An 18,365-nucleotide genomic window follows, 5' to 3' on the forward strand; every position below is an offset into this window, starting at 1 on the left:
ACACTTTATTTTTTCTTTCACTTCTATTTGTATTTCAGCTCCCCTCTGCCAACGGTGAGTTTTCAGCCTGCCAGCCTTAAAAATGCTGCTAAACTCATGTAGGAGAAAAAGCATCTCTGCGTTTTACAGTGTGGAGACTAATGCAGGCCATAGACGGGGAGAAAACCGGCCATTTTTTTTTAGAAAAACGAAAAATTGGTCGTTCAATCAGCCGACGTTACCACCATTGGTAAAAAAAAGTCGGCTGATTTTCGTCCCGTCTACGGCCAGCAATTAATATAATAGCGGTGCCCCTGCAGAGAGCTCCACTATTATATTTGACATTTAAAAGAAGAGGAAATAGAATTTTAATAAGAAAAGAAGAAGAATTAGAAGAAATAGAATATGAATAAAAAGAAGAAATAGAAGATGCAAAAGAAGAAGAAATAGAATATGAAGAAGTAGAAGAAACAGAATATGCAGAAGAAGAAGAAATAGAAGAAGTAGAATATGAAGAAGACATAGAATATGAATAATAATAAGAAAAAGTTGCAACATTGTACCTATTTGTATACATTTCAGATACAGATGTTTCTATTCAGATACAAATAGATACAATGTTGCTATACTTTCAAATGTCAAATATAATATTGGACTGAAATTCTTTTTTTTCTTCTTCTTATTCATAGTCTATTTCTTCTTTTTTTTTTTTCTTCTATTCATATTTTATTTCTTCTTCTTCTTTATATTCTATTGGCTGATTTGGCCATCATTGCCGCGAACATCGGCAGAACAACAAATTTGGGTGATTATTTTCCAGCAGGACCGATAATCCAAAAGGGCAAAAATCACAAAAAACGGCTGACCGATTACCGCACTAACGATCCGAAAATCGGCTGGTTTTTTTTGGGGGTTTTTTGTCGGCCGATTTTCAGCCATTTTTTGTCCCATCTATGGCCCGCATAAGGCTTCATGCAAAGTAAGCACAGTGCAGGTACATAGTTGGGTCAGAAAAAAGCTGCGACCCAACATGGGTGACTTCACTGCTTCTGTTGTGAATGTTAAAGATGAATTGCTCCACGGGGCTGCAGCTGTAGAGGTCATTGAGGGCTTGCTTAAATGTTAAGAAATATCTATAAACTGGCCATGGTTCTACTTCACAAATGTGAGAGCCACAACAAAAATACTTTAAACACTTGCTCTTACAGATTTCCTTATTGTACAATATGGAAATTTTTAAAGCAGCCAGAAAACAATGTTTTTTATATTTGACTCATTCACCCTTTCCCCCCTTACCAATTGGTAGTTTGCATATATGTGGCAGCACAGCGGTGTGTTTTAACATGGACTTTGCCACATCGGATCAGCTGGCATTACTGCTTTGTGCTGGGGGCATGCATACTCAGCACTCCCACCATGTCACCGACTGCTCCCAGTCACTGTTTACAATTGTGAGCTGGTAGGATGAGCTTGTGATCTCTGCAACAGCCAATCATATGACCAGGAAGCCCATGTAGTGCCTCTGGTAATATGACATTTTTAGCGGTTGGCTCTTGCTCACTGGAAAGAGTTAACAATCGTTCTAGATATCAGCCACACAGGGGTGCATTTTTTTTCTGTCAACTGACTTCTAGATTTCCATTGTATGAAGGAGCAGTTAAGCCCAACCAATGCGTATCACTACAGAGTAGAAAGCAAAGCCTGCGTATGTTATTAAAATGTATAGTGTATGTAATTAACATGTATGGTTTCCTTCATGATCATGTATAATTACATACTATATATATATATATATAAGCTATACATAGAAACAATTTTTTTTTAACCACTAACACACATTGCTCACATTATTTGCATCCAGTCGAAGTCTTATGCAGGCCATACATGGGTTGAATTCCGAACAAAGTTTCTTTAGAAAATCGGAAATTTTGTGCGTTTTGTAACCCGATGGCGCCACCATTGATTTACAAATTCAACCGACTGAGCCTTCAATTTCACCTCCTGTTGCTACAGAAAAGAATTTTCGTGGCCAAGAATTTTCTTTTCTTTCTAGGTCACAGCTCATGCTCGTTTCTTTTTCGTTTATATTTCTTGCACGATCCTCCCATCATTCATTCGAAATTTGTTCATTTTTCAAAATATTTCCAACATGCCTGATTACTCAGGCTGGCCATACATTATACAATTTTCTTGAGAATTTTGCTTTAGATTGACCAAAAACAATATGATATGAAGTCAAACCTAAACAACACTTTCAATTGTATCCAATTAGGCAGGCCCTTGCACTACATAGTTGAAGGTAAATCTAAAGGAAATTGGACAGAAAATTTTATAGTGTATGGCCAGCGTTAGATTTGATGGTTACACAAAAATCGTCCATTTCTGTGACCCACTAATGGTTGAAATTCAAATGGAAATTCTTAGAAAAGGTTTTAGAAAGAAAATTCTTTCGGAATTCAACCCATGTATGGCCGTCTTTAGGTTACCTTTGAACAAGCGACTAGAACCGGTGCATATGACCGTGGCAGGAATCTTCTGATTGCTGCAGCTGTTTTCGCCACCTGTGAGCAGCTAGCTGCAGTTACCTGCAGTGATCTCTGGCTGTGCGGACATCCACATATAGCTGTCATTGAAATGTAGAGGGCTTGGTGGCACCAGGTAGCTGCTTACAGGTGACAAAAACAGCTGCAGGAATCTGCTGTCATTAACACCAGGGCTAGTAACCCTTGCGAATGTAGCCTTACACAAGGGGTGGGCAACTGTGGCCCTCCAGCTGTTGGTGAACTACAAGTCCCATCATGCCTCCACCTTTGGAGTCATGCTTGTAACTGTCAGTTTTGCAATGCCTCATGGGACTTGTAACAGCTGGAGGGCCACAGTTGCCCACCCCTGCCTTACACGAATGTATTAAAACATAGTAGAGAAAGCTATACATTCCTCATTATAATCACTTGAGCAAGACCACAATTCTAAGAATCTCACCAAGCAGCCACGTTGGCTGTAGATACTTTTACTGGCTGTACTACTGTTGCTACATAACTGTTTTTTGTTATCTTTGTTCTAAACCAGTGGTCTCCAAACTGCGGCCCGGGGGCCAGATGTGGCCCTTTGCTTGCCTTTTTTTTTTTTTTTATAATTTACTTTTTATTGATTTTCAAAATGCTTACAACAAACAGAGTTGCATAAATCGTAAAATAAAGAACAAAGAAAGAGGCTCATCGATGAAAGGTTTATAGGTACATACAATGTCAGTACATAACAGTGAATTAGCCATCATTTACAGACAAGTGAATAGGTAAATCAGAAATAAGAAGAGCCCACGGTTCCCAAACTGCCTCAAAAGGGACAGTGTTGGAATGTAAAGCAGTGAGATATTCCATTCTTCTAATCTCTGCTATAACCTTCACTAATTCTGATCGTGTAGGAGGCGTAGTAGAAAGCCAATGCATGGGAATGGTTCTTCTGGCCGCTGTTAAAACATGGGAGGATAGTTTCCTGGCAAATTTGGAGAGGCCCGAAAAAGGTAGGCCCAATAGGAAGTGGATGGGCTCAAATACGACAAGAGCCTTTATGAGTAGCTGCAAAAGGTAAAAGACCTCTCTTGCTTGCCTTTATCTGGCCCTAGGGGCGCTGACACCAATGATGGAGCACCAAGCTTCCTACTGACACCATCAATGGGGCACTATTCTTCTCATTGATATCAACAATAGGGCACAATTTCTCCCAATAAAACCAATGATGTGGCACTGATGCGGGGGGTATTTTCTGCTCCCACTGGCCACAGCCCTGCCCCCTTAAAGCCTGAAGGACAGTAAACTGGCCCTTTTGCTTAGAAAGTTTGGAGACCCCTGTTATAAACAATAATGTTCTAATAATAAAGATGAGAGACCACTGATATCTCCTGACAACCACTGTTTATTGGTGTAACATTTATTTCACCATTAATTTGTGTGTTGCAGCATTGTTTTATTAACCTTTTTGTGCCCATTGAGGCCTAGATGCCCAGGCCACCTTTAGCAGTATCTGTATGCATCCTTAAAGTGTTACTAAACCCACAACAGTAAAATCAGTCTGTATATGCAGTAAAGCATGCTTGTTATACTCACTGTGGAACCTAAGGGGTTAATTGTCTGCATTGTGTAAAAAGGCTGTTTGGTCCTGAGTTCTCTGATCCTCCCCTTCTTCCAGTGTCCCCCTGCTATCTCCTGATAAGATACAGTGCTCAGCATAGATGAGTACACCCCAACAGATTGGTCGGAAATTCTTTACTTTCCTTTCAGAATCAGAATTTTCTTTGGGACACTATACCGCAAAATACTGCCACAAATGCAGGCCAATTGATTGCAAACAAGAGTTATTAGTTTGCACACACAAAAAAGTATTTTTCTTAACAAATTCATTCAAGACCATAATGCAAAAATGAATACACCCCAATAAAAGTCTTAGGAACAAAGCTAAATTTTAGACAACAAAATTCCGATTAAAAATTCAACTACAGGTGAGTCTAATTATTCATTAAACAGGTGTCCAGCAGACAGATGATTATAAAAGGATGTTACTTAACAAAGACAACCCCTTCCCATTTCATGCTGTCAGCAATGGCACCACATAGAAGAGAAATGTCACAAGGCCTGAGAAAGACAATAATTTCTTTCCACAAAGGTGAAGGCTACAAGAAGATCAGCAAAGCTTTTCTTATCAGTCAGAATACTGTAGCAAAATGATACAAAAATTTAACAAAACTGCAACCATCTCATAGAGAGATCCAGAAAATTCACAGAAGTTAACACCTTGACAGGAGCATTTTCTGATGAGAAGAGTTGAAGACAATCGCCATGCAAGTTCACTGCAGTTAGCTAAAGAAGTAGAAAGCCAAACGGGTGATTGTTTCCCGTGACACAATATAGCGCACACTGGAGGGGAATGGCATGCATGGGCATCGTCCACGAAGAAGGCCTCTCCTAAATCCCATGCACAAAAAAGCCTGCCTAGAATTTGCCAGTGCCAATGCCGAAAAAGACTTCTGGGACCCTGTACTCTGGAGTGACGAGATCAAGATAAATGTTTTTAGAACCGATGGCTGTATGGCATCACAAAGGTGAGGAGTACAAAGAAAAATGCATGGTGCCTACAGTGAAACATGGTGGTTGGCAGTGTCCTTCTGTGGTGCTGCATGAGCGCTGCTGGTGTCCGGGAGCTGCATTTCATTGTTGGTATCATGAATTCACAGATGTACTGCTCTATATTGAAAGAGAAGATGCTACCATCACTCCATGCCATTGGTTGTTGTACACGTTTCCAACATGACAATGATCCAAAACACACATGTAAGACCACTGTTGCATTTCTGAAGAATAACAGGGTGAAAGTGATTCAGTGGCCAAGTATGTCTTCTGATCTGAACTCAGTCGAACACCTATGAGAAATTCTGAAGAGATAAGTTGAGCATCACTCTCCATCCAGCATCCAGACTCTAAAAGAGGTTGTTCTTGAAGAATGGAAAGAGATGTTGCAATATGTTATTTATTCCATGCATAGAAAACTTGGTGCTGCTATTACAAATCATGGAGGTCATACAAAATGTGGTAGTTTTTGTTTTGGGTGTATTCAGTTTTACTCAAATTAGTTGATGCAAAAATGAAGATTTTGTAATCTAATTTATATCATTAACCTTACTTTCATGTAATGAGCTAAACAAATGTTAAAATTCAGTTTTGTATATTGTGTGGAGTTACTCTGCACATGCTCAGTTTGGTGAGAGCTAGAGAGGTGTGTTTTTTTTTTTTTTTTGGACGGTGCAAGTGATCAGCACATGGCCAATCAGCACTGTCCAGACAGAGGTCAGGGGTTCTGTATCCTTCTAGAGCAAAATGAACACTCCTCCTACAAGCTTTAATGTGCTCGGCTAGACACTGCCTCCAGGACAAGTGCTGAGAACTTCCACCAAAGTGAGGATTTATGGACTCCCCTAACAGTTGTAGCTCTAAATGCTAGGAGTTCTTAAACTGCCAAAGATTAGTAGTAACCAGCTCCTGGCAGCCCCTATTCACTCCCACGATCCTCTCCCGGACTAGTTACATCAAATGTTTCCCCAATAAAAACATCAACCATCCATAATGGTCTCTGTATTTACTAGCCGTTATCTGTACTATCCTGAGCTTGCTTACCTTCAGACATCCTCCATGTACCAGCTAATGTGTGATGACATCAACAAAGGAAACCCCTACCTTCATATGTTACGTCCAATATGGACTTCATCAGAGATTCTGATGAAGTCCTTATCGGGTTAATGTGTAAGCCGGGGTTTCCTTTGATTACATCACTCATTAACATCCTGTATACAGGCTGTAGTGCTTTCTGAGATCTGAAACCATTTTTTACACAATTTTCGGAATTACCCCTTCAGCTTGCATGTGATCACTATGTCATAGCTGTCTTTTTGTATCCCGGTATCATTGACAGCCAACTTGATAGCTGCAGCACAAAGCATTGGCTGGTATCTGTCATTGGGAGAACCTTTTGTTAATGTATCCTGAGCATGAGGCATTGTGCTAAGGGGCATTAACATACATATTAATGGCAGAAAGGTTAAGTATATAAACAATTGACAAGAAAAAACCTTCCCCAAAAATCACAGGGTAGTCTTATACACATTTACTGTATTCAGCATATATTGTCAAAGGTTATATTTATTTGTTATATTTGTTATTTGTTATATTGTTATATTGTGACAAATCTTCCTTGTATGGAATTATTTACTCCTTCTTCTGTGGTGCCACAGGTGGAGGAGGCTGATGACTGGCTTCGATATGGGAACCCCTGGGAGAAGGCTCGTCCTGAGTACATGCTTCCTGTACATTTCTATGGCAGAGTGGCGCGCACTGCTGAAGGTTCTAAATGGGTGGATACCCAGGTTTGTATCTGTGCATGCTAGAACAAAGATCATCAAATGTTTGTCTGTCTGAAATCATGGACTTGTTATATATGGTTTTACCTTAGTTATATTATGTATATAGAAGAATCGGTGTAATATTATTGGGCACATTTGCATGTGTATTCTATTTAAACAATTGGCTTGCAGATAAAACCATTACTGCTTAAGGAATAATTTTTTTGTATGAAAGATTGTTTGGAAGGCAAAACACTTGCGTCTGTGGGCAGCCTAAAGCTGGGGAATAAATCTGAAAATCAATTTTAGCAATAGCAAGCATTTCTGATGTGTGGGAGTGAGCATGATTGCTTTTTAAACCCTATGAAGAACCACAAAAACCAAATGGGACTTTACTGGTACAGAAAATGGACAACCTCATATTATTGTATAAAAACATGTTTATTGAAACATATTTTCCAAAAATGTACCTTTAAAAACTGTATTTTAGCTAGTCAGCCCAATAGTTTACAGCATTATATATCATGATATCAAAGTCTTCCAGAGGTCAACGTTGTGATGGACGCGCTGTCACGTGCGTAACAATGCCACACCCAGCTGCACCCTGCACACCGATGTTCCCGCTAGTTGGACCACGATTGACATACCGGCAGCCTGAATGCAATTGTTACTGGGTCAGGTTAATTACGCAATTAACCCTTCACACTGCCACCACCTCCTTTTTATGCAGAGAAAGAGGAAACTCAGCAATACACTAGGATGATTGGTTAATCAACAGTATATTGCTATCTCTACAGACCGGTTATACACAGGGTTAAACACTCATAGTAGCGCTCTTTTTAGAGGCAGGAATTCGTAAATTGCAATTAAGAGCTATAGAAACAATTCAACACTTTCAGAAAGTAAGATTTATTACCAAAAGATTAAAAGGGTGCAGTATGAATATTTACAGAAAGATGTAACCAATATATATATATATATATATATAAAAACATACAGAGCACAGCAAACAGATAACAGAAAGCAGTTTAGGTAAATAAGTACTTGTCAAATAAATGCCTGGAGTTAAGCAGTTTCAAGTCTGATGAGCTAGAAAAGGGATTTCTGGTCTCGCATTGGGTTTCCTTGTTGCCGCGAGATTCTCCTTTGCTTTCTTTCCGATAGATGTTATATCGAACGGTCCTCACTTGTCTGACTGAATACAAAAGAAACACTTCTTTTTTCTACTCAAAATCTCTGCCCACAATGAACAAGCCAAGCCTTATTTGGCAAAGAATTGTTAGGCAGGGACTCAGCATCATACGCTGGTTGCATTCCTGAGGGAGGGGGGAAATCGGAGGAGGGAGACTGATGTGTTTTGGGGAGAGATACCAAAGTGTAGATGTTTGGAGCAGAATGGATGACCGCGCCCATCTCTGTGTAAATGATTGTGACAAACATGTTTCGCTTATTAGCTTCCTCAGGACCCCAAAAGAGTTGGAGGCAAAGAATTCCAATGCCCTAGATGTCACTGTGAGCGGTAATAAAGGGTAGCAGCATCCACACAATAGTTATAATGGAGCCGCCAGCGGGAAAGGACGTACAAAGAGAGCGGTCGCCACTACACAGTGTATTGGTGGAGCCATATGTGGATGATCCTGGTGACTGACACTGAAGAGTTGGTGGACAAATAATTTAGTGATACTGCATAATTATTCATGGGTGGACTTTTTCTTTCTCCACCTTGATGTTGGGATTACCAGACTGCTCCATGGAGAGTGTGCACAGGATATATCACATATGTTTGACATCGGCATGTGGATAGTTTTGCTGTCTGCCTCTTTTGCCAGTGAGTTACCTAGTGGCCTCTTACCTAGTGGCCTCACTGTATGGGGTATGATAGGATTTGGCCGTGTGTGCGGATGTTCATCTATGACCATTTTATCCATTGTGTGGATGCTGCTACCCTTTATTACCGCTCATGGTGACATCTAGGTCATTGGACTTCTTTTCCTTAAACTCTTTCGGAGTCCTGAGGAAGCTAATAAGCGAAACACGTTGACCACTGGAGGACTTTGACGTCATGATATATAATACTGTAAACTATTGGGCTGACTAGCTAAAATACTGTTTTTTTTTAATGCTAAATTTTTGGAAGATATGTTTCAATAAACATGTTTTTATACCATAATATGAGGTTGTCCTTTTTCTGTACCAGTAAAGTCCCATTTGGTTTTTGTGGTGGTTTATACGATATATGAGGGATGAGGTTTGTTTGCAGTCTGGTTTATATAATGGTGCTTTTTAAACCCATTGATTTAACAGTTTCCCAATACAGTTACATTCAGGACATAACTGCCACAGTTGCTTGTTCTCTCAACTGAAATGTCAAGCCACCAAATGGCTTGTGTTATAACTGATCACATGCACAGCGCCATGGCGACTGCAGATCACACAGAAGCTAAGATGGCAACTTTCTTGTCTGTATAAGGATAGAAGGCTTTAGTTCTGTTGTAAAGTAGCCCTAAATGGCACAAGCATCATAAAGGGGCTGGAATAAAGTTTTTTTTATGGCAACATGTGTGCCTGAAACCATTGCTCCACAGAGTATGCTAAGGCGTGAGCTGCAGAAAGTATAATTTAAAGCTATTGAGACCATTCATTTTTGTTTTATAATGAGAGAAATATGGTCCAGGAGAAGCCCATTCCTTGAGCATTTTCCTCACTGAGCTGGAATACACTCAGCTTGTGATCTGCTGTGGTTGCCAGTATACTGTTAAAGGTACCTCAGGCGCAGTTTGCAAATGCAATGCGTTTATGGGTGTGCATGAATGGACTGCAAAATTGCACCGCGTGGGAGCGTGCTGGTTTGAACCTACGCGCTCCAGTGCAATCCCACTGTGAAACTAAACTTTTTTTTTTTCATTGTGGATAGGGGAAGGGAGCGTTCTATACCCCTGTCAGATTTTCTGCCTTGCCATTTGTGCCCCATCGGGGAGATTCCCCTTCACTCCCTGTTCCATAGCCAAAACAGGTAGAAAGAAGAAACCCATCCAAAGTGACGAAATCCCTTGTCACCAGAAATCCCTTGTTCTCATTAGAAGATTTCCTCTGTACTACTGTTCTGGAGATGACCTAGAATTTGGGATTTTCTTTCACTTTCACTTTTGGTGATATTGGTAAACAAGACAAATGGAGAGGGAAATTATTTGGTGAAAAACGGGTACAGACGGGTATTCTAATATAAACTAAAAAAATTTCCTTTCATTATATTTTCACAACTGAAACAGATGATTCTTGAAAATGTTTATTAATATTAAAAGGTAGACAGAACTTCCTGTAATCTTTGCCACCTATAATATCAAAAAGGTGCGCTATTTTCTGTTTGTATGAATGTTTAGATTTACATTGTAGTAATCTGAGTGTATCTGATGAGTGGGATGGTCTTTTGTTCCTCTGCAGGTAGTGCTTGCGATGCCTTATGACACTCCAGTTCCTGGCTATAAAAACAACACTGTGAACACCATGAGGCTTTGGTCAGCAAAGGCACCAAATGAGTTCAACCTGCAAGAGTGTAAGACTTTAATATATTGTCTGTGCTTTTGTCACCTATGTAATGACCTAGTATTGCAGAGAGAGTATACAGAGGATAAGCACATACAACTCAACATGCTGGGTGTTTATTCAGGGGGTTTCGGCACACAATAAGGCTGGGAAGACCAGGTCGGTGGAGGTGGGAATAACAAATGGTGGGGCAAAGTACAAAAAAAATTCAAATTGAGGTTTGATGTGCTAGTCAACAGTCCAATGCCTTGATGTCACCCTGCTTAAAGAAAACAATTTTACACTCCTGACTCCTAGTCAAGCATGTAGTGCTCTGTAGAAGGTCTAAGAGGGTGAAGGGTTTGGGATCTGAAGAGCAGGGACAGGTTTGAAGAGAGCCCCTTCACAATCTGTGTAACGGAACCGGTACTCGACCGCACTTGGGTATATTCCGTTATACCGCAGCTTCCCCTGTCCAAACACCATCCACGGACCACACCCTGAAATCCCTCAGAAAAAAGACAGCACCCAGCTCTTCTTAATACAGGAAGCCAACTTCATTTATTTTAACACAAAACACAGGATATATACAGAGGGCAGGGAAACACAACCAGGAACAGGAAATACATCATCAGCCCGCCCCATCCAACCAAGACACAGAACAATGGGATGAAGCACATGGCATAGAACAATAGGCAACCACATGGCAGGGACAATACAGGGACACATGCATCCCATAATAGTTGGCTGGACAGGAATACACAGCACAATGGGGGGTAGCACATGGCAAACAAACAATGGACAGCCATGTGGCCGAGAAGAAAGGAACACACACTATACACAAGACTGGGACATTCACATTTACACACCCTGTACCCTTTAACAGGCACAGGGTGCCTTAAACATAATGGGAATTTGGGAAGATGATACAGAGGTCCCCCCACCCCCAAAAGTCACTCCCGTCACAACCTGCTTTTAATATGTTTTGATTAATGTAAGGGCTAACTTATATGGAACATCTGAAAATTTTTCATGATCGGTTGCAGAATCCTTATGGTTGGTTGGGAAAAATTCCTCATTACAGCTCTGGGGTTCTATGATGCTCTTTCTATACAGTCCTATTGGTTTATCCTTAGAGAAAGATGGACTTTTTCTGTATGCAGCTGAACTGAAAATTGCCCTAATAGCCCTAAGGGAGCAGGATTTAAAGGTTTGGGAGAGCATGTGACCTTCCCCTTGTGTCGGGTGGGGAGGTGGGGTCGGGGGGCTTGTGCTGTGACTGGACCTTTTTTTATGTGGGATTTCTATAGTGTAGAGGCTGCACAGGGGTGTAGACCAGTGAGTTTAGGCAGAATCTCTTAAAGCTCCATAGTGTTGTCTAAGTGGATTGCATCTTGTCCATGATGGGGAGGGGGGTAAGGGTGTAAACAGCTGCCCTGATTCGCAGTACCTTCCTAGAGGACTGGGATGGGGGATACTAGTAAATTCTGCTTATAATATACTGTTCTGTATGTCCTAGTGTTCTTAATTATTTGAAGCCTCCACATTGTACATATTACTACATATATGTAGTTATGACTCCTGTATTATTTTTTTTTTGCTGAAGGTTCATGTTTCCCATGTAAATTGACAAAATTAATTTCTGTGGAATTTGTTATGTAAGTTTGTTTTAAAGGGGCCTGTCACATGAGTCTTTTTGCTGCTGATGACACATCTGCAGTAGGAGACGCTTTCACATACCTGTTTGGCATACAGGTAAATGGAAGGGTCAAAATGCTTTCATTCATGATGTAATATATACAGTATATAATAATGGGAATGCAACATTTAAGCCAGTTCGTGGCAACCTTGGTTCTTCCCCAGAGATCGTAACATATATTGGATTGCAGAAATAGATGACAAGTATATACAAAATATTATAATGATCAGAAGCCCTACAAGCCCCTTCAACATGGTCCCTCGCTGACCTGGCATGCTGCCGAATCTCCCTTGCTAACCGAGGGCAACAAGGGAGAAAACAGGTTAGTGACTAAGAAGAGTCTAAAGCAGCCCATAGATTATGAAATTTTATTTCCTTCCACCATGGGTGTAAAGAAAGAAAATTGCTTGATTCCCCTTTCAATGTCAACCTTGATGTGGGCTGTAGCACGATTATATTCCGCAGGTAGGGAGCCCTCCCTGCTAGCTGAACACAGTGATCACTGCTGGCAGCTATAGCTTCCAGTAGTGATTGCACAAAAAAATAACAGGCTGGTTGTACTGAAGTTGACCAATGAATCGACTGCAGTACAATCAGCGTTCCCATAGATCAGTAGTTCTCAACCTTCCTAATGCTGCGACCCTTTAATACAGTTCCTCATGTTGTGGTGACCCCCAACCATAAAATTATTTTCGATGCTACTTCAGAACTGTAATTTTGCAGTGGGAGGAGTAGTGCCACATCATTGGAGTCAGTGGGAGGAGTAGTGCCACATCATTGGAGTCAGTGGGAGGAATAGTGCCACATCCTTGGTGTCAGTGGGAGGAGTAGTGCCACATCATTGGTGTCAGTGGGAGGAGTAGTGTCACATCACTGATGTCAGTGGGAGGAATAGTGTCCCATCATTGGTATCAGTGGGAGGAATAGTGCCATATCGTTGGTGTCAGTGGGAGGAATCGTGCCCCATCATTGGTATCAGTGGGAGGAAAAGTGCCACATCGTTGGTGTCAGTGGGAGGAATAGTGCCCCATCATTGGTGTCAGTGGGGGGGGGGGATTAGTGCCCCATCATTGATGTCAATGTGGGGGGGGGGGGAATAGTGCCCCACCATTGCTGTCAGTGGGGGGGGGGGGGAATAGTGTCCCATCATTGGTGTCAGTGGGGGGAGGGAATAGTGCCCCATCGTTGGTGTCAGTGGGGGAGGAATAGTGCCCAACCGTTGGTGTCAGTGGGGGGAGGAATAGTGCCCCATCGTTGGTGTCAGTGGGGGGAGGAATAGTGCCCCATCGTTGGTGTCAGTGGGGGGAGGAATAGTGCCCCATTGTTGGTGTCAGTGGGAGGAGGATTAGTGCCCCATCGTCGATGTCAGTGGGGGGAGGAATAGTGCCCCATCGTTGGTGTCAGTGGGGGGAGGAATAGTGCCCCATCATTGGTGTCAGTGGGAGGAATAGTGCCCCATCATTGGTATTAGTGACACTAATGATGGGGCACTATTCCTCCCACTGACACAAATGATACTTACTTTGCTGACCCCTGCTCCAGCCTGGGTTCGCTCCCTCCCTCTCCCATCTACAGCCAGCATACCTAGCTGCAGCAGCACCATCTGCACGGTACAGACACTTACCGGTCAGCTGTCTTCCTTCTCCGGCCGCTCTCCTCTTCACTCGCTCCGGCAGCTCCCTCACTCGATCTTCTCTGATCTTCGTGCTGCTGCTCGGCTCCTCCTCTCCAAGCTCCACCTCCTCGCCGGTGATTGACGGCCTGTATGCCTCTCGTGAGCTACAGTTCCAGCGGGCAATCACCAGCGAGGAGGCGGAGCTGTTCAGTGATCCATCTATGGCCAGCTTAACAGGCCCTATAGCTGATAAGTTGTCAGTATCAGATTACCTATGTGACATGGCCAGGCCTTTTTTTTTTTTCCTCAGAGAATAGGTGCAGGTATTCTCCCTTTTCTGAGTCACCCCCTTGTCTCCACCCCATACCCACCTTTGAGCACTGCCCCTTGGCCTAGGCCTTATATAGTCTTTGGTCCTAGGCCTTTTTAGAGAATACAGAACCAACTATCATTTTGTGGTGCTAAATAACTTGTATGGAATGTGTTAATGATAACAAAAAAGTAGTAGAATAGATCCCATGCAGCCAGCAACAATAGATAACCCCCAAGAAATAAGCGATTGCCCCCATGAGATTAGAGCAAGAAACAATATATCTCCTGGCAGCCAGCATCAGTAGACCCCTTTCTCAACAGTAGATCTCTCCCAGCAATATAAGATCCCCTCCAGCAACAATAGATTCACCACAAGCAGCAATAGATCATCAGCAACAACAGACCCCTTGCAACAATAGATCCCCCCCCCCCCCATTGATAAATCCCCTAGCAGCCAGCATCAATAGACCCTCCAACACACTCCAGTACCCCTAGCCATTAAATCCATTCAGTGATCAAAGTACATTTTAGGTGCATTCCCATTCTGAGACAGAATTAAAAAAAAAATTCAGGAAATCACATTGTATGATTTTTAAAGAATTTTTTTGTCTTGCACTGCTGAACATAAGTATTTGAACACCTGAGAAAATCAGTGTTAATATTTGGTACAAAAGCCTTTGTTTGCAATTACAGAGGTCAAACTTTTCCTGTAGTTCTTGACCAGGTTTGCACACACTGCAACAGGGATTTTGGCCCACTCCTCCACACAGATCTCCTCTAGATCTGTCAGGTTTCGGGGCTGTCGCTGAGCAACATAGAGTTTCAGCTCCCTCCAAAGATATTCTATTGGATTTAGGTCTGGAGACTGGCTAGGCCACTCCAGAACCTTGATATGCTTCTTACGGAGCCACTCCTTGGTTATCCTGGCTGTGTGCTTCGGGTCGTTGTCATGTTGGAAGACCCAGCCACGACCCATCTTCAATGCTCTGACTGATGGAAGGAGGTTGTTGCTCAAAATCTCGCAATAAATGGCCCCATTCATCCTCTCCTTAATACAGTGCAGTCGTCCTGTCCCCTTCGCAGAAAAGCACCCCCAAAGCATGATGTTACCACCCCCATGCTTCACAGTAGGGATGGTGTTCTTGGGATGCAACTCATCTTTCTTTTTCCTCCAAACACGACGAGTGAAGTTTAGACCAAAAAGTTCTACTTTGGTCTCATCTGACCACATGACTTTCTCCCATGCCTCCTCTGGATCATCCAGATGGTCATTGGCAAACTTCAGACGGGCCTGGACATGTGATGACTTGAGCAGGGGAACCTTCCGTGCAATGCATGATTTGAAATCATGACGGCGTAGTGTTCTACCGACAGTGACCTTTGAAACTGTGGTCCCAGCTCTCTTCATGTCATTGACCAGCTCCTCCCTTGTAGTTCTGGGCTGATTCCTCACCTTTCTTCTCATCAGTGATACCCCACGAGGTGAGATCTTGCATGGAGCCCCAGTCCGAGGGAGACTGACAGTCTTTAGCCTCTTCCATTTTCTAACAATTGCTCCAACAGTTGATCTATTTTCACCAAGCTGCTTGGCAATTGCCCCGTAGCCCTTTCCAGCCTTGTGGAGGTCCACAATTTTGTCTCTGGTGTCTTTTGACAGCTCTTTAGTCTTGCCCATGGTAGTAGTTGGCGTCTGACTGACTGTGGGGTGGACAGGTGTCTTTAAAGAGCTCAAACAGGTGCTACTAAGTTAGATTAATGAGTGGAGTAGAGGTGGACATTTTAAAGGCACAGTAACAGGTCTTTGAGAGCCAGAATTTTTGCTGTTTCTTAGGTGTTCAAATACTTATGTTCAGCAGTGCAAGACAAATACATTCTTTAAAAATCATATAATGTGATTTCCTGAATTTTTTTTTTTACATTCTGGAGGGGTCTGAAATTCATATTGTAGGTGCATTCCCACTCTAAGTGGGAGAACTTGCAAAATCGCAGGGTATTCAAATACTTCTGTTCCTCACTGTATATTAATGAAACTGCGCTTGCTGGCTAAAGGGCCCAACATTCTCTCTTCTTCAGATCCTGAAAACTGCAGCGGGCTTATCAGCCAAAATGCAAGCATTTTAATTGCACATGCTTTACACAGGCTTCTATAGCATTTTTTTAAGCTGAGGACTGTTTTTCCTGGGTAAGTCCAAAAATAACAGTAGTCATAATAGTGCCATTGATAGCTGACATCCAGAACGTGCTCTCTGGTGGCACTTTCTAATTGTTTAAGGCGCAGTTGACATTTATACTGGAAAGGATCCTGGAAAGTGATGTCAGTTTTCTCTGCTTTCCCAAGTAAATCATTTGCACATAATAACAGATTGTACACTCAGCACAAATATTCCACAGCCAGTTTAATTGTGTTTGAATACAATAGACAGTGCTGGAGCCCATATCAACCAATTGTGCTTAAGTTTTAAAAGAGTCGTACGGAGTACAGTGGGGACACAGGAATAAAACTCAGACAGATGTCATAACCATTTCCTACTTCATTGTATTTAATACGGGTATTTATATATCACCACCAGTTTACACAGCACTTTACATATATTTATTTTTTATTTATTTCAGGTACTTGTATAGCGCCATCAATTTTCGCAGCGCTTTACATATATATTGTACATTTACATCAGTCCCTAACCCTCAAGGGGCGTACAATCTAAGGTCCCTAAACTTACATTCATACATATACATACTGGGGCCAATTTAGACAGGAGCCAATTCACCTACCAGCATGTGTTTGGAGTGTGGGAGGAAACCGGAGTACCTGGAGGAAACCCACGCAGGCACAGAGAGAACATGCAAACTACAGGCAGGTGGTTCCGTGGCTGGGATTCGTACCAATGACCCTAGTACTGTTAGGCGGAAGTGGTAATCATTTAGCCACTGTGCTGCTCATATATTGTACATTCATGTAATTTTCCGCCGTCAAGGATCTTACAATCTAAGGTCCCTACCTTGTATGTATACATATAAATACTAAGGACAACTTAAGCCAGCCATACATGGATCAAAATTTGCCTGTTCAGCGGGGACCAGACAAATTTTGATCCATGTATTGGCACCCTGGTTGTACAGAAGTCGATCTAGCTAGCAGCGCTGGTCATTGCATTCTGATGGCGGGGAGGGTCCCCATCAAAACACAATATCACAGCAGGAGGATTCCCCCATCCACATTGACTGTGTGGATTGGGAAATCAGATCCTTTTTTTTTTTTTTAATTCAACCCGCTGGTTGAATAAAAATAAATAAAATGACTGTATGGACCGCCATCAACAGGAGTCAGTTACCCTACCAACATGGAGTCTGGAAGGAAACTGGGGTACCAGGAGTAAACTCACGAAAAGCATAGGAAAACCATGCAAACGTAATGCAAGTAGTGTCCTGATTGGGATTCAGACCAAGGACCCTGGTGCTGCAAGGCAGAAGTGCTAAGCCACCATGCTGCCTATATCTAAAACAAAAATAAAGCTTTGGCTACAAAATATACTTAAACTATTTTGGTAGATAATGCTTAACTAAACTAATCATACAGGTTCCCTCTATTTAAATTGTTACCTACAAATACTTGATTTTTTTTCCTGTTTCCCATTAATTCTTTCCTTGCAAGATTTTTCTTTTCACTGCTAACAAGATCCTCCCTGCCCTGCAGACATACTGCCTGGCTTGTTTACAGGCAGTGATTCAAGTACCCTGGTGGCTGTACTCCAACTTGTATGGTTGGCACTGCATTGAAGTGTAATAACTGCATCGGGCCAAAACCAGCTACTGCTATTACTTTCTAAAACACCCAGTGCATGCCATTAGTAAGGAGTATGGGCAATGGAGAGGAGCTCAGTGCCTATAAACACTGGGGTTGATTTACTAAAACTGGAGAGTGCTGAAACGGTTGCAGCTCTCCAGTTTTTTTGTCAGTTTCATTGAACAAGCTGAAGTTAGAAGCTGATTGGCTACCATGCACAGCTGCACCAGATTTTGCACTCTCCAGTTTTAGTAAATCAACTTCACTGTCTGGAAAAACCAGGTAGTATGTCTGCATGGGAGGTAGATTAAGGATGGTCATGAGAAGCACCTGATCTTTGGAAAGATAAAACAAATTATAAAGTGTGTGTGTGGTGTTTTATTTATATATATATATATATATATATATATATATATATATACACACATACAGTTGTGCTCAAAATAATAGCAGTGTGTTGAAAAAAGTGAATAAAGCTCAAAATCCTTCCAAAAGCTTTTATTTCCATACACACAAATGCATTGGGAACACTACACATTCTATTCCAAATCAAAACATGAAGAAA

The 18,365-nt window shown here is 41.9% G+C and overlaps 1 protein-coding gene across 1 annotated transcript in view; it reads left to right on the top strand.

Moving 5' to 3' along the window:
* The window catches only part of PYGB (glycogen phosphorylase B), a 143,345-nt gene that overhangs the window by 89,474 nt on the left and 35,506 nt on the right, over window positions 1-18,365 (top strand). The window contains exons 5-6 of the mRNA XM_089669808.1: window positions 6,761-6,892; window positions 10,310-10,421. Of these exons, the coding sequence (XP_089525934.1) occupies window positions 6,761-6,892; window positions 10,310-10,421 (244 nt within the window). The remainder of the gene's footprint in view (window positions 1-6,760; window positions 6,893-10,309; window positions 10,422-18,365) is intronic.

This window comes from Staurois parvus, unplaced genomic scaffold (genome assembly GCF_062004578.1).
Source record: "Staurois parvus isolate SC_StPar_1 unplaced genomic scaffold, SC_StPar_1.0 ptg000081l, whole genome shotgun sequence".
NCBI lineage: Eukaryota > Metazoa > Chordata > Amphibia > Anura > Ranidae > Staurois > Staurois parvus.